This window comes from Monodelphis domestica, chromosome 5 (assembly GCF_027887165.1).
Source record: "Monodelphis domestica isolate mMonDom1 chromosome 5, mMonDom1.pri, whole genome shotgun sequence".
Classification (NCBI taxonomy): domain Eukaryota; kingdom Metazoa; phylum Chordata; class Mammalia; order Didelphimorphia; family Didelphidae; genus Monodelphis; species Monodelphis domestica.
The window spans coordinates 60908921-60925206 of NC_077231.1; the positions used below are offsets into that span (position 1 = coordinate 60908921).

General features: G+C 36.4%; 1 protein-coding gene across 1 annotated transcript in view; it reads left to right on the forward strand.

Moving 5' to 3' along the window:
- ACSS3 (acyl-CoA synthetase short chain family member 3) overlaps positions 1-16286 on the forward strand; it is a 256797-nt gene that overhangs the window by 102615 nt on the left and 137896 nt on the right. Inside the window, exons 6-7 of the mRNA XM_001372484.4 lie at positions 9501-9581; positions 12654-12749. Of these exons, the coding sequence (XP_001372521.1) occupies positions 9501-9581; positions 12654-12749 (177 nt within the window). The remainder of the gene's footprint in view (positions 1-9500; positions 9582-12653; positions 12750-16286) is intronic.

Sequence of the window (16286 nt, forward strand, 5' to 3'; positions counted from 1 at the left end):
TGATTAACTTTCATATAAAAATGTTTTCTGACTCTTTAAAATAAGCTTCCTTCCATTGTGTCTCAACCCAGTACAGCTTTTCTTCATCACGTCAACCACAGAATGAGGGTAGGGAATAATTCTTTTTAAAGTCCCTTCTTATGCTCAGTCAATAAACTGAGAGATTGTGTAAAAATGGCCGAATCCTACCAGAGCTATTTGACAAACTCCTCCCTTTGTTTTCCAGGCCTTTCCTCTCAAATTGCAGCCCCATGGTGTGAACATTAACTATATAGCTTTTTGTCTAGAGACAGTAAAGATTATGTGCTTCTCTGAAATATATGGATTTTTATGTGGTTTTCAAAATGGAGATTTTTTGATCTTTACAGATCATCCACAATGAGACAAAGGTTTGTAGAACGACATTGAAGTTTCACAGTAAGGTTGCCAACCACATGAATACTTGCATGAATATTGATATTCTAGTGTGACCGTGGGAGATGAAAAGTGGGAGAATTAATTCATGCAGATGCCTTACCCATATACATTTGTTTATTCACAAATGATGTCAGACATCTAGCTACTGGGAAATGCTTTCATCTGGCTGCTTTGAACACATGTGGATATAGCCTAATTGATAGGAAGCTCAAAAATGACTAATATCCTCGCTTAGGCAGATATTAACGTGGAATGCACCAATCTCCATAGAATGAAAAATTGCTATCACAGAGAGGACAGTGGAAGGGCATTTGATGGGTAAGAGCAGGCTACATCAGTTAACCATTGTGGAATTCTGAAGAACATGAGTAAAATATAGCACCTAGGAATTAAAGAGAAAAGAGAGAAAATGGGTTCTTCCACCATCACAGCAAGAGGATTGACTGAACAAATAGCCAGGGTCAGAAATTACAGTGATTCCTTCGTGATGTCAGAAAAAATAAGGGGAAGAAGCCCTGTTGCAAGCTTATTTGGAAGAATTGAATAAGAGTGTGTGTGTCCCTAGCATCTAGACTGACACACAGTAGGAACTTAATTTCTTTTGTTTAATTGATTACACCAAAGAAGGGAATTTTAAAAATCATTTGAATAGTTTGTTGTTTGAGTTTGAGCAAATAATCTCACTCTAAATTTTTTTTGTTCCAATTGAGGTTTTTTTTTTATTCAGTATTTTTCCATGGTTACATGATTTATGTACTTTCCCTCCCTTCTTCCCCGCCTTCCTCCCAGAGCCGACAAGCAATTCCACCTGTTTTACTTGTATCATCACTCAGTACCTCTTTCCATATTAATCATTTTTATAATCTTTTAAAAAACCAAAGCCCCACATCTAATACCCACATAAACAAGTGAAAAATCAATTGTTTTCCTTCTGCATTTCTATTCCCACAGTTCTTTCTCTCTATGTGTATAGTGCTTTCTCAGAATTCCCTCTGGATTGTTCTTGATCATTGCATTGTTATTAGTAGCAAAGTCTATTACATTTGATTATCCCACAGTGTTTCAGTCTCTGTGTACATTGTTCTCTTGGTTCTGCTCTTTTCAATCCACATCAGTTCATGGAGGTCTTTCCAGCTCGTATGAAAATCAAGCAGTTTATTATTCTTTACAGCATGATAGTATTCCATCACCAACATATACCACAGTTTGTTCAGCCATTCCCCAATTGAAGGGCATCCCCTCATTTTCCAATTTTTGGCCACCACAAAGAGCACAGCTATGAATATTCTTGTACAAGTCTTTTTCCTTATGATCTCTTTGGGATACAAACCCATCAGTGCTATGGCTGGATCAAAGGGCAGACTTTCTTTTATCGCCCTTTGGGCATAGTTCCAAATTGCCCTCCAGAATGGTTGGATCAATTGACAACTTCACCAGCAATGCATTAATGTCCTAACTTTGCCACATCCCCTCCAGCATTTATTATTTTCCTTTACTTTCATATCGGCCTATCTGCTCATTCCAAATTTTAAAACCTGTAAAATAAGATAGTTGGATTATATGAGGGTTTTTAACCTGGAGTCTGTAGATAGATTGTTGGGGATCTGTGAACTTTGATGGAAGAAAAAAAATATATATGTATATATCTTTGTTTTTATTAACCTCTGACTGAAATTTACCAGACACTTCAATTATTTAAAAATGTTATTCTTGTAGTGCCATACCCATTGAACTACCAAAATACTTCTTCACTGATTTAGAAAAAACCATAACAAAGTTCATTTGGAAGAACAAAAGATCAAGGATATCCAGGGAAATAATGAAAAAAAACACATATGATGGGGGCCTTGCAGTCCCAGACCTCAAACTATATTACAAAGCAGCAGTCATCAAAACAATTTGGTACTGGCTAAGAAACAGAAAGGAAGATCAGTGGAATAGACTTGGGGTAAGTGACCTCAGCAAGACAGTATACGATAAACCCAAAGATCCCAGCTTTTGGGACAAAAATCCACTATTCGATAAAAACTGCTGGGAAAATTGGAAGACAGTGTGGGAGAGACTAGGAATAGATCAACACCTCACACCCTACACCAAGATAAATTCAAAATGGGTGAGTGACTTAAACATAAAGAAGGAAACCATAAGTAAATTGGGTAAACACAGAATAGTATACATGTCAGACCTTTGGGAGGGGAAAGGCTTTAAAACCAAGCAAGATATAGAAAGAATCACAAAATGTAAAATAAATAATTTTGACTACATCAAACTAAAAAGCTTTTGTACAAACAAAACCAATATAACTAAAATCAGAAGGGAAACAACAAATTGGGAAAAAATCTTCATAGAAACCTCTGACAAAGGTTTAATTACTCATATTTATAATGAGCTAAATCAATTGTACAAAAAATCAAGCCATTCTCCAATTGATAAATGGGCAAGGGAAATGGATAGGCAGTTCTCAGATAAAGAAATCAAAACTATTAACAAGCACATGAAGAAGTGTTCTACATCTCTTATAATCAGAGAGATGCAAATCAAAACAACTCTGAGGTATCACCTCACACCTAGCAGATTGGCTAACATGATAGCAAAGGTAAGTAATGAATGCTGGAGGGGATGTGGCAAAGTAGGGACATTAATTCATTGCTGGTGGAGTTGTGAACTGATCCAACCATTCTGGAGGGCAATTTGGAACTATGCCCAAAGGGTACTAAATGACTGTCTGCCCTTTGATCCAGCCATAGCACTGCTGGGTCTGTACCCCAAAGAGATAATGGACACAAAGACTTGTACAAAAATATTCATAGCTGCGCTCTTTGTGGTGGCCCAAAACTGGAAAACGAGGGGATGCCCATCAATTGGGGAATGGCTGAACAAACTGTGGTATATGTTGGTGATGGAATACTATTGTGCTCAAAGGAATAATAAAGTGGAGAAGTTCCATGGAGACTGGAACAACCTCCAGGAAGTGATGCAGAGCGAGAGGAGCAGAACCAAGAGAACATTGTACACAGAGACTAATACACTGTGGTATAATCGAACGTAATGGACTTCTCCATTAGGGGCGGTGTAATGTCCCTGAACAACTTTCAGGGATCCAGGAGAAAAAAAACACCATTCATAAGCAAAGGATAAACTATGGGAGTGGAAACACCGAGAAAAAGCAACTGCCTGAATACAGAGGTTGAGGGGACATGACAGAGGATAGACTTTAAATGAACACTCTAATGCAAATACTATCAACAAAGCAATGGGTTCAAATCAAGAAAACATCTAATGCCCAGTGGACTTACGCGTCGGCTATGGGGGGTGGGGGGGGGAGGAAAAGAAAATGATCTATGTCTTTAACGAATAATGCTTGGAAATGATCAAATAAAATATATTTAAAAAAAAATAAAAAAAATGTTATTCTTGGAGCAGGTAGGTAGTTCAGTGGATAGAATACAAACCTGGATATGGGAGGTTCTGGGTTCAAAATTGACTTCAGACACTTCCCAGCTCTGTGACCCTAGGCCAAGCACTTAATCCCAATTGCCTAGAACTTAACACTCTTTTGTCTTTGAATCAATACTGAGTGTATATTCTGACAGAAGGTAAGCGTTTTAAATCAATCAACCAAAAATAAACAACAAAGAAAAATTTTTCTGAAAGGAGGATCCATAGTCTTTTCCAGATGCTGCCAAAGTGATTCATGACATATCAAAAGATGTTAAACCTTAGTTGAGTTCATTTCCAAAGTCTCTTACAAATTTTGATGGTCTACAAGGCTATAGAAAGCAAACCCTGTTCGATGTGTCAGACCTTAGGAAAATCAGTTAGTATAAAAAAATGAAATATTTTGTATTCCCTCCTTTGTATTTTCTATTCATATTTTTTGTTGGCAACCCTTCTAAGGGAACTGTGATTATTTTGTTGTTAATGCTTTTTAAAAAGATAGGAATAAAGGAATGAAGGGAAGGAAGCTACTACCTTCACAGAAAGGAATCATGCCATTAAGAGATTTTGGATTTCTGTGGTTCTGGGCATTTAAAAACTATTCTAACATATATGACTTTTTTAGTTACCATTTATTTTAAACATTTTATATATAACAAAGTATATGTAACATGATAATATAATGTTTATGGTTTGTTAATATGTAATAAATTACAATAAATATACTTATCCAAGAGAAACAAATTCTCACATTGGCAATGTCCAAAAATCTGTCTCATTCTTTTTTCCCCATCCTACCAATTCTCCTCCAAGAAAGCCAATAAATATTTTCATACAGTATAATATTATCCTGTTCATCATATTGTGAAATAAAATTTTTTATTACTTATCTTTATTTTTTCATATGTAGTCTTTCATGTTTTGGACAAACTTGATTATCCTCATTTTATAGGTGTGATGACATGGAAAATATGGGTAGATACAGTGTGACTTTTGTGAGCACAATTGAAAATGTACAGATTTCAATCACATTTGAGGTTTAAAAATAAACTAATTACAGTATAATCTTAGAGATGGCATAAAGTAATAGAAATATTTCTGGTTTTGAAATCTTGGAGGGTTAAAAATCCACTTAGTCCACATATATTTAGTTATATAAACATGGACAGCTCCCTTGACTTCTGTAAATCTCAGTTTCTCAATCTGTAAAATGGAGATAATAACATCCACTTATAGTGTATATGTTTCACAGGGTTGTTTTAATGATCAAATCAGACACTCTATGTAAAGTACTTTTGCAAAAGTTAAAAAAGATACATATTAATAAGTATTCTGTATTAGAAATATGATATATATAAAGCTATAGCAATAACAAATATGTCATTTTCCAGCTATTTTAATTTGCTTTCTAATGGATTTTTTGTAGAGGAGAGATTAGATATAATTAATATTGCCATTGATATCCATGAATACTGTATAATTTGTGAATTTATATTGTCATAATTTTTAGAATTGTTGAATGACTTAAGTCAAGTGCTAGACTTTAAATCACGGGGATCCAGGTTTGAATACCACCTTTGTCATTTGTTATATATGTATATAATTATAATAATAATATTTGACCTCATGTAAATGAGCTCATGTAAAATCATTTAAATGATTTCTTCTCTCTGGGTCTTAGCTTCCCCAATGGTAAAGTGATGGAATTTGGCTTGACCGCTAAGGTACCTTCCAACTCTAACCCAGGGTTCCTATAAGATGCAAGAAAATATTTCAGAATGTGTATCATGGGGGAAAATATTAATTGTGTTGTCTTTGTAACCATGGGTTACAAAAATTATCTTTGAGGAAATGCTACATTTTTTTCTCCCTAGATATGACTAAGTGCTTTTAGAGGAAAGCTATTCATGAGTTGATTAGCATCAAATTAATCAAGGTTTTGTGTCAAACGAGAACTTTTCTGGAGGATGAAATAATTAGCCACGTCCTGAGAGGATGGATGAGAAGAGTTTGGAAGAAAAGCTCTTTGGTTTCAAATGGAAAATGCACCTGTAAAGTGTACTGGCAGGAGTTTTGGAATTGCTGATATCCCCCTTGTGCCCTAGAAAGCCAGGCTGCATGCTAACCATATCATCTAGCCCAGAAAGCAGTTCACAGGTGCCAAGGAAGCTGCTTGTGAGATTGGTCAAGACACCAGGTGTTGCTGATGAGGGTTGTGGGGGGGATACTATGTTCCCCAGTTTGAGATTGATGTTTTATTAGTGGTTCCTAAAGAGAGGAATAATTTTAGTAACTGCAGCCAAAGGTCAATGCCTCTTTTTCACTCCCCTGGTGTGAACACATGTGTATGGGTGTGTTTGCTTTAGAGGTTAAATTTATTTAATCATGAATCCTAATTATTTATTTTTCAGTCTAGAAAACTTATTTGATCTCTGACTACTGTGCAACCTCTCTGGGTTGCCTAGGGCACTGTGAAATTAAATGAATGGGCTGCTAGTGTGAATCCTAGGCAAGATTTGAACCCAGTACTTTCCTGACAGAGGCCAGCTCTCTATCCTTTATAATGTGCTGCCTTTTCACCACTGCTTTTTAATGTTGTTTTTTCATTGATTTCAAAAAGGACATTGACATCATGGAGTGATAACTTGAGCATGAATTGGATTCAAGAGAGGCAAAGTTACATGAAGTCATCAGTCTTTCCATCAGTCTCTTCCAGAGTCATCCAAGTCCAGTGGCTAGATAAAAGTCAAGATGACTGGTGATGGCCTGTGATGTAGTGATGACCATTTCTGACCGTTCTGTAGGTGCTTCACAATGCTCGCTTCTGCCATCTTCATGGCCATTGGACCAAATTGCTCTCATCCATCCATTTCATTCTTAGGGTAGACATGCCCCTAACTCACTGATTGGCTGGAAGCCTTTTGGTTACCCTCCACTTTGTTCATTTCATCTGCCAAGGTGGCTTTTTGCCAGAGTGGGGTTGTTGGGCATACCACAGCTTCTTGGAGCCACATTGGTCTGAATCTGATGGAAGTACAAATTGTGTTTTGAATTTATGAAAAGGAATCTACTAAGTCAACTTTCCTAGGACAGGTTTTATTTTTTTTCAATAAACTATAAGATCTTTCGTAAAATATTGGAGAATTAAATATCTGTGAATTTATGACAGTACCTACTTAATAAATTTACTAGGAGTTTTAGAAGTGCCAAATTATTGGGACTTCATTGTCTTTTGATTGGGGGGGGCAGAATGCTTGTAACACTAGATTTAAAAGCATACATTGGAGGTTTCCTAACAAAATGCTTGCTACAGAAACCTATCTAGGATTAGGCAAGCATATCTTGAATCCTGCCCAAGATGAATCATTAACAGAAGTTCTAGTCACATAACATTTTTCCTCTGTAATAGATTGCCTCTAGCATAATAAAAATGTGAGAGGGGCACTATGAGGCTCTTAGAGATGATTTTCCCACAGCACACCATGTCTTCAGAAACACAACTCACTGAGAGATGCAGAGAATGTCGTATCTCACTGTCTACTATTTGTCTACTTCCAAAAAGCTTCTGGTGGAACAAAATGCAATCTCAAAAGGTGTCCTCAAATCAAGTGTTTTCTGTACATATGTTAAAGCCACAACAGCCTCTGACAAATATACCCATGGAGATAACTATATTTAACTCTCTGAGGGAGGAGATGGAGAATATAAACACTTTTGAAATTTCTACTATATGCTAGGCACTGTGTTATTTATTTGACATATAGCGTCATTTAATCCCATTTAATGATGATACCCATTGATGGGTTTTAACATTTTCTGAGGCATAAATCAGACAGACATGTTCATCCTAGTTGCTTCAGTGTCATGGAGGATGCCCCAGGAAAAGGAGGAATAGTGCAAACATTCCCTTTTCAGGACAAGTTTCTGCAGATTAATGACCTTGGACCAATTGCATCAGGTCTCTGGAAACTACAAAATCTCTATAATATCATAGTCATTTTAAGAGGTTTGTCAGGTATTCAGGGAGGACTAGTACCTTTGGCACAAGGAACTAGTGAGTCATTTTCAGGGTTATGCATTCACCTTTGGTGTCCGCTTCTCATCCAACTCTCACCCGTGGCTCCAAGAAGTTGTGGCATGTACTGTGGTCTTTACCCATCTTGGCTGAGAGGCTCAATCAGCCTGAGGGTAACCGATAGACCTCAAACCTATTGGTGAGTTAGGGGAACATCTACCCTAAATGTGAAGACTTCTCCTAGTTGAAATAGGTAGATGAGAACAATTTGTTCCAAAAGCCATGAAGATGGCTGAAGCAGGCACTGTGGAGGGCTTAGTAGTCAGTCAGGCATTGAAGACATCAAAGTCATCACCAGTCATCCTGCCTTTTGTCTTCCCACTGGCTTTTGGTGGCTTTGGAAGAGAAAGTGAGGCTGATGACTTTGTGCATGTCTTCCATACTTAAATGCAGTTCATGTGCAAGTCAAGTATAACTCTGTGGTGTCATTTGTTTTCTTTGGAAATAAAGGACAAACAACAATGATCCTTTGAAAAAGATTGGCCTGTCCATTCACAGTGGAAGAAAAATGCATGTCACCCGATATTTGATTTGTGGTTCAACAGGCAACCCATCAAGTTAGTCTCTCAGTGTGTACATATTCATGTGTCTTGGACATTGCCCATATAGGATGAGCAAGACCCAGAATTTAATAGAATGATAGCACTGAGCCTAATCAGATTCGGAAATTCTCCTGCATATTTATCATTTTCTTGTTTTGTCTCTATATCTCCAACCCCTAGGAGTAGGTAATTAGCAAATGCCTGAATGTTAAATGGAAAATTGCTCAGTGCTTCACACTCCCATCTTTTTAATGCTAGTCATTGCTTGTTGATACAATATGGATTTAATTCATGGAACACCTTAATCTCATAAAAATTAAAATTGCAAGAGGACCTAAGGGACAATGGCAATACTTGTGGGATTAGGCTTAAAGACAATTCCTTGAAAACTTATGTGAAAGAAGTAACATTAAATATATCTATATATATATGCACACACCACATAATAGTATATGGGGAATCAGCTGTTTTCCAACTTTAAAAACAGATAAAATTATATAGTCAGTATCCGTTTAAAACCCAATGGTGTAGTGAATAGAGTGGAAGACCTGCAGTTCAAGGGAAAACTTGAATTCAAATCCTGCCTCAGATACTTATGGCTATGCCACCTTTATTAATTTACTTGACTTCTTTCTGATTCTGTTCTGGGGATAATAATGGCACCTACTTCTCAGGGAAGTTGTAAGTCTCAAATGATATAATATTTGTGAAATGCTTAGCACATAGTAGGCTCTTAAATGCTTTCTCCCTGTCCTGTCTTTCTAAAATTTCCAACCAACCTCTCTACAAAATACATTTGGGGCTAAAAAAAATACAAAAAGTTTTAAAACTGAAAGCAGGAATCCAGTAACTTTATACAATAGCGTGCTGATCTGTATTTGAATAGAATTTGGTTGCCAAGCACTGGGCATTTGGGAAACATTATGTCTAATTGTATAGGTGGTATATATGAGAGAATAATAATAAGAAAATAAGCAAACCTTCCTATAAACTTTGAGTAGTTTTAATTTAGATTCTTTTTTAATTAGGGTGTGGTCAGACCTACTGGTGGATATGCAGTAATGCTGAATTGGACCATGTCTTCCATATATGGACTGAAACCAGGAGAGGTAATTGTTCCTGTTTTTATAATTTGTTCATTGGCATTTTAAAAATATACATTTTAATAGATTTTATTTTAATGTCACCTGTCTTTCCCCTAGAATCCCTCCTTTTTCTCCCTTCCCAGAGAGTAATCTTTTATTACAGAGTTGGTTTTCCAGATTTTTAAAAATATTTCATGGAGTGTTTGTAGTACCTTATTATAAAATTTGGGTTAAGTATTTGTGCCTAGGTTTTATAGTTTCTAAGCCTTTTCTACATTTTCTGCTCACCTTCATATTTCCACTGCAACTTCCATAAAACTCCCTTAAAATTTCCATTTAATTTCCTATTTTGATCCATTATATACTGAAAATGTGATGGGGAAAATTGGAATGTAAAAGGGATAACAGTATAAAGAAAACAGAAGACAAAAAAGATCACAAAACTAACAATACATTGGTCAAAAAACAAAAACTGACAGTGACTGGGTCACTGTATGACTCTGGACTGATATCTTTCAATTGTGAGGGTCAGATGAGAATACAGGCTGTTCCAAAAGTCTTAGTATATATTTAAGCTTATAACTACACTCACTCTTAGGATCATAATTAATAATAATAAATTAATATTTATATAAGCATCTATTATATACCAAGCACAGTGTCAAGGACTGGGGATATAAGAAGAGACAAAAGACAGTTCTTGTCCTCAAAGAGCTTAGAGTGAAGGAGACAAAATGCAAACAAATGTCTATGAAGCAAACTATATATAGGATAAATAGGAATTAATTATCAGAGGGAAAGCACTAGAATTAAGAAGGCTTTAGGAAGACATCTCAAAGAAGGTGAGAATTTAGTTGGGACTTTAGGAAGCCAAAGAAGTCAGTAGTCTAAGAGGAGGAGGGAAAGCATTCCAGGCATGAGGAACAACCAGGAGACTAGTGTTACTTGATCAAAAATTACATGGAGAGGAGAAACGTGTGAGAAGACTGGAAAGGCAGGAGGGTACTAGATCAAGAGGGATTTTGATTGAGGGCATTTTGTATTTGCTCCTAGAGGCAATAGGAAGCCCCTATAATTTACTGAGTAATGGAGTGACAGGATCAGACCTACTTTAGTGGTAGATGGGTTGGAATAGGTAAAGGCTTGAAGAAGGTATGTCCTCCAGTAGGCTATTGCAGTAATCCAGTTATGAGGTAATGAGGGCATACATTAGAGTGGTGGTACTGCCAGAGGAGGGAAAGGGGCATATTGGAGAGATGTTGCAAAGGTGAGGTCACTAGACATTTGGCAACAGCTTGGGCACTGGAGAAAGAAAGTGCAGAATCCAAGAAGGCTCCTAGATTGTGAGCTTGAGAGATTGGGAAAATGGTGTTGCCCTCCACAGTTAAAAAGAAGGTTGGAGATTGGAAGTGTTTAGGGGGGAAAAGTATGAATTCTCTTTTGGACATATTGAGTTTTGAGATGTCAGAAAGGCAGTTGAACATGTCAGGTTTTGCATGACTAGAAACAGGAACAAAAAGATAGATTTCACAATCATCAACAGAGAAATCCATGGGAGCTGATGAAATGACCAAGTGAAGAAGTATAGAAGGATAAGAGAAGAGAGCTCAGGATAAAACCCTGAGAGCCACCTAGGATGGTGGCATGGTCTGGAGGAAAATTCAGCAAATGAGTCAGAGAAGATAGGTAGGAGGTCAGAAAGGAAGAAAACTAGGAGAGAGTGATGTTCTGAAGACCTAGAGAGAGAAGAGTATCAAGGAGTGATCAATATGGTTAAAAGCTGCAGAGAGGTCAGGGAAAATGAAGGTTGAGAAAAGGATTTGGCAACTAAGAGATCATAAGTAACTTTGGAGAGAGAGCCAGTTCAATGGCATAACCAGGACATCTTATTTGTAAAAAAAAACACTTGACATACTTTAAAAACATTAATTAAATACTAGTTGTTGATGTTGTTTTGTTAATTATAATATTTTACAGTCAAACCTGTACCTTTGCAAAGCAGTAGGGGCAGGTGGCTTCTTATATTTCTTCTTTGGAGTTAAGTTTATTCTCTGTAACTTTGCATCATTTTATTGCTTTGTTGTTGTTTGGTCCATCCATTTACATTGTTATTGTCATGATGTATATTGGATTTTAGCCCTTCTTAATTTTGCATCACTTTATTTACATCTTCCATTGCTTCTCTGTATTCCTCATATTTATTTTCTTTTTCAGTGAACAAAAAAAATCTGTTTTTTCTTCCTTCTTTGGTGTTCCATTATAAAGAAAAAATGAAACAAAAACCTTATAATAAATGTGCATAGTCAAACAAAAGAACTTAAAGCTATAGTTTCTTGTGCAGATTCTATATTACTTTATAATCATAAGGCATAATTGGTTGGGAAATTCCTCAATCAACAGGCATCTAACTCCAAATGATGACAAAATAATTAAACATTTATCAGTAAATGAGCATTAATAGTAGATTTTATTTTCATATTGCCTGAATTTTCCCATGTCCCTCTTCTTTCTGCTTCCTATAGAGTTATCCTTTCCTATATCTAGATGAAAAATAAATGAGAAAAACAAAGGGGGGGGAGTTAGGCAAATTTATCAATATATTGAAAAATGAGATTTTATGCAGTATTTTATAAGTTTGGAACCCAAAAATATGCAAAAGGAGAGAGGAAAAATATCTTCTCATATCTCTTTTTGGGGGCTGTTATCTTTCAAAAATTTTCAACATTTATTTTTAATTATTTTGTAACTGTTATTTTACTCATTTCAATTGTCAGTCAACAGGTATAGTGACTTCTTGACTGCTTCCTTCACTTTGCATTAATTCATGAATGTCTTTCCAGGCTTCTCTGTTTTAATCAGATTCATTTTTTCCTTACAACATAGTACTACTACACTATACTACTATTTATTTAGCTATTCCCTAATTGATTTGTTTCCAGGCCTTTGCCCCCTACCAAATGGTTAAAAAATACTTGGATCTATTGAAGCCTTTCTTGGCATCAGAATCCTGGAGAGGTCATTGAGATTTTTAAATTCAGAGAATATGAAATCTCTTCGATTACATCTTTCTGATTGTATCATTATTTTGCTTTCTAGGTTTGGTGGGCAGCTTCTGACTTAGGCTGGGTCGTTGGACATTCCTATATTTGTTATGGACCTCTTTTGCACGGGAATACAACTGTTTTGTATGAGGTAACATATTCCAAACTACCACTAAATGTAATTAAAATTTATTTTTTAGAAATGCAGATTATTCCAAAAGTCAAAGCATAGTTTTAACGTGTTAAATCTCTTAAAGCTTAAAATTTCACTAGGATATTTGGAACATCCTTCAAAGATTATTATAATTGTCAAAAAAAAACAGCTAAAAGTGTAAAAAATATTTGTTGCCTGTCTTAATTGCTATGATCCAGTATAGATTCAAGTCACTTAAAAATAGAAGTTATATTCTTGCCTCTTTGGTTGGTGAAAATATATTTGTGGAGAGGGGAGAGATTTGGTTATATCTGTTTTATTGTTCAAAAGGAGAGAAGACTTCAGAAAATCCAACTCCTCTGCCTTTTATTTCCCCTCTCTTAGAAAGGGCTATGCCTCGAGTTCATAGGAAACATATCCATATGTATTAACATTCCTTGTCCAATCACTGTTTCTTATAAAATGTGCATGTGCAAACTAATTGACACTAATATATGTATGTAACAGAGCTCTCCCCTGTCCCATGTAGCAGGGGAAGGGTGTTTTATGAAGGGGGGTGCAGGGTGTCTCAAAGGGAAGCAAGACTAGATAGATCTCTAGCATCTCCTTTCCTCACTCTCCTTCAGGAGATTCTAATTCCTTTGAAGAGGGGAAGGGGGAGGTAAGGCAGAAAGTTGCAACTCTGCTCTCCTCAGGGAGTGGGCATACTGGACTAGCATTATATCAGTTTGCTTCCTTAAATATTATTAATTTAGGAAATATGCTACCTCTTTAAATCTCCACGATCTTTCAAGTATCCTACATTCTGGCTAAAATGAGATTTTCTTTGTGCGTTTGTGTATTGTCTATATTCCCAATCATGGAACTCATATCAGAGGATCTTGATCTCCTGTCTAGAATTTTTTATTATTTTGATAAATGAGTTTCAAAATAAATTTTTTCTGTTATTTCTATGTATTATTTTATGCTTTTAGAAACATTATTGTGAGCACCAAGCCATACCTGAAAAGGGTTAAGGATCCCTGAGCTAGATGCATATTTGCTTGATAAACAAGTCCTTGAAATAGACATTTTAATTAAAATTTAAATTAAAATTTAAAAACTCATTCAATTTCATTGTTATCTAACTTAGCTGCACAGAACATAACATACTTTTTAATAGCAGCCCTGTCCTAAAGGGGGGTCTTGGTGGCCCTGGAAGTGTCTGGGCTTGCTGCTCATTCAAGGAAACATCTGGTTTGTTTTCCAATTGTCCTAAAGTCACTGACTCACCACCAATCCAGTAAGTGAAAAACATTGGATTCCATTGGCAGCTTCTTCTATAGACTTGGCATTTGGTGAACTGGCTTTGGCCAAATGGAGTGGCTGTCCTGCTGTATGGGAGGGTGGCGTGGCTGTTAAGGTTAACATGAGATGAGGAAACACACCGACACACACATAATTGTTTTCTAGTTTGGGTGGGTAATATGTGTGTACATTTATACATATACATATACAGTAGGACATTGCTTATGTGAATTTAACACATTCGAGTTCAGGTATATGTGACTGATAATTTTTAAAGCATAAAAATGCATAAAATAAGAAAAATTGAATTATATTCTACACATGTCACTTTCCCAAAAGGCATAAAGTCTCCCTGTAGTCAGTGCAATCACAGTCATTCTCCCTCTGAGAAGCTTTAGTGAGTCAATAATTTTTTTTAAGCCTTACCTTCTCTCTTAGAATCAATACTGTTGGTTCCAAGGGCAAGGATTTGAACTTGGTGCTTACTAACTCCAGGTCAGAGAGCTCTATATCCAGTGCTATCTAGATGTCTCTTAAGCAGCTTTATCTTTTTGGTTTCTTTCTCCCTTAGACCTTCTTAGCACAGTGAGACTTTTGTACCCCATTTACTACCATTCTCTGTGATTGTGGATCACTAGGAAGAAGCCAGTGCAGTCATTTCTTTCTTGTTCTTGACTGGAGTTTGTAAGGTATATTTTTTAAAACTGAGCCAAATAGAATGATAATAAAATGAGAAAACATAAAACTGAAGAAATTGAAGGGTGAGACACAGAACAATTGTTCTTAGTTAGATGTTATGCTTTCATGAGGTCCTGATTTTGTACTTTTTAAAAGTCATATTTAAGATTTTGCAACAGAGAACTATTTTCCCTCACCTTCTTTGCTAGCTGATGTATTTGCCATTTACAACAATTCTTAGAAAATGTGTTAGCTATAGACTGGTAACTTGGAAATAGATACAGCACTTCCAAGTAATTAGAAAACCCACTCCTTGATCAGGAGGAAAGAAAATTCAAGTATTTGGCCACCACGTAGGGTCAAACATCCAACGCCATGCTAAAGCAAATGCCATACTGAATGCCCACTCCTCCCTGGGAGAGAACTCTGTACTAAGAGCTCCCTTCCTCCAGAGAGATACTGGCCCTGAGAGTCTCTTTATGCCTTTTGGGAAGTCCACAAAGACTAACCACAAACAGGTGTGTAAACCTCTTTGCACTCAATGGCTATAGCATCAGGGAATGGTTCATTAAATTAATTAAAGGCAAAGGTCAAACTGGCTTCCTGAGAAGAGACTTTAACCCTATATTAGAGAAGCCAAAGCAAACAGAAGTACTTACCATGTCACTATACACAAAACAGGGGTGCCTGGCACTGGGGGTTTCTCAAAGGGGGGAGGCATCCAGATTCCATGTTGATGAGACACAGAGTAATATTTTTGAAGGATCGTTAAACTATTCCAACAAAAGGTGAAATTGAGAAGATGAGGCAAACACCTTTAAGAGATCTTTCTTTAATGGCACTTAATAAGGTGCTAAAATTTGCACTTGTCCAACTGTCACTCTCTGAGGGCCAAATGTGGCTGTTTTTATAGGTCCAAACTAAAAAGGATTTTTACATTTTGGGGTCATTTTATTGTATTTAAAAATGTAAAAATCATTTTTAGCTCATTTGCTACACACATTTGGATACATATGAGAGGTTTTTTGTGATTTGTTTTTTTTTTGTTTTTTTGTTTACTGCTAACCTTTTGTTAATTTTCATAACCTCAAACAAAATGTCTATAGCATTAAGAGACTTTCTGCAGTCTTCCTCTACCTTGGAATGATGCCCTCCCCAATTTCTTTGCCCACAACAGCTTAAAACAGTATATTATTTCACACTAATTGGCAAAGCATATTAGGAACACATGCCACTTTCTGCCTCCCTTTCTCTCTCTCTTCACATCATAGCCCCATCCAGGCTATAATTGCCTCTAATTGCCTCTCACCTGAGCTATTGAAATATCTTCCTAATTTGTTAACCTTGTCTCAGGGCTCTCCTTATTCCAATTCACCGTCTGCCAAATTGGCGTCCCTAAAGTGCTGGTCTGGTTATGTCATTCCCCTGCTCCTGAAATAACTGACTATTTTAAATAAAAGCTACCAGAAAATAATGATTCTGGGTTGCTTAGAGGCTAAAGAACACATTCCTCCCCAAGCTCTTTACAGCCCGAGTCCAACCTAGCCCTCTGCAGTTATGGCACATTAG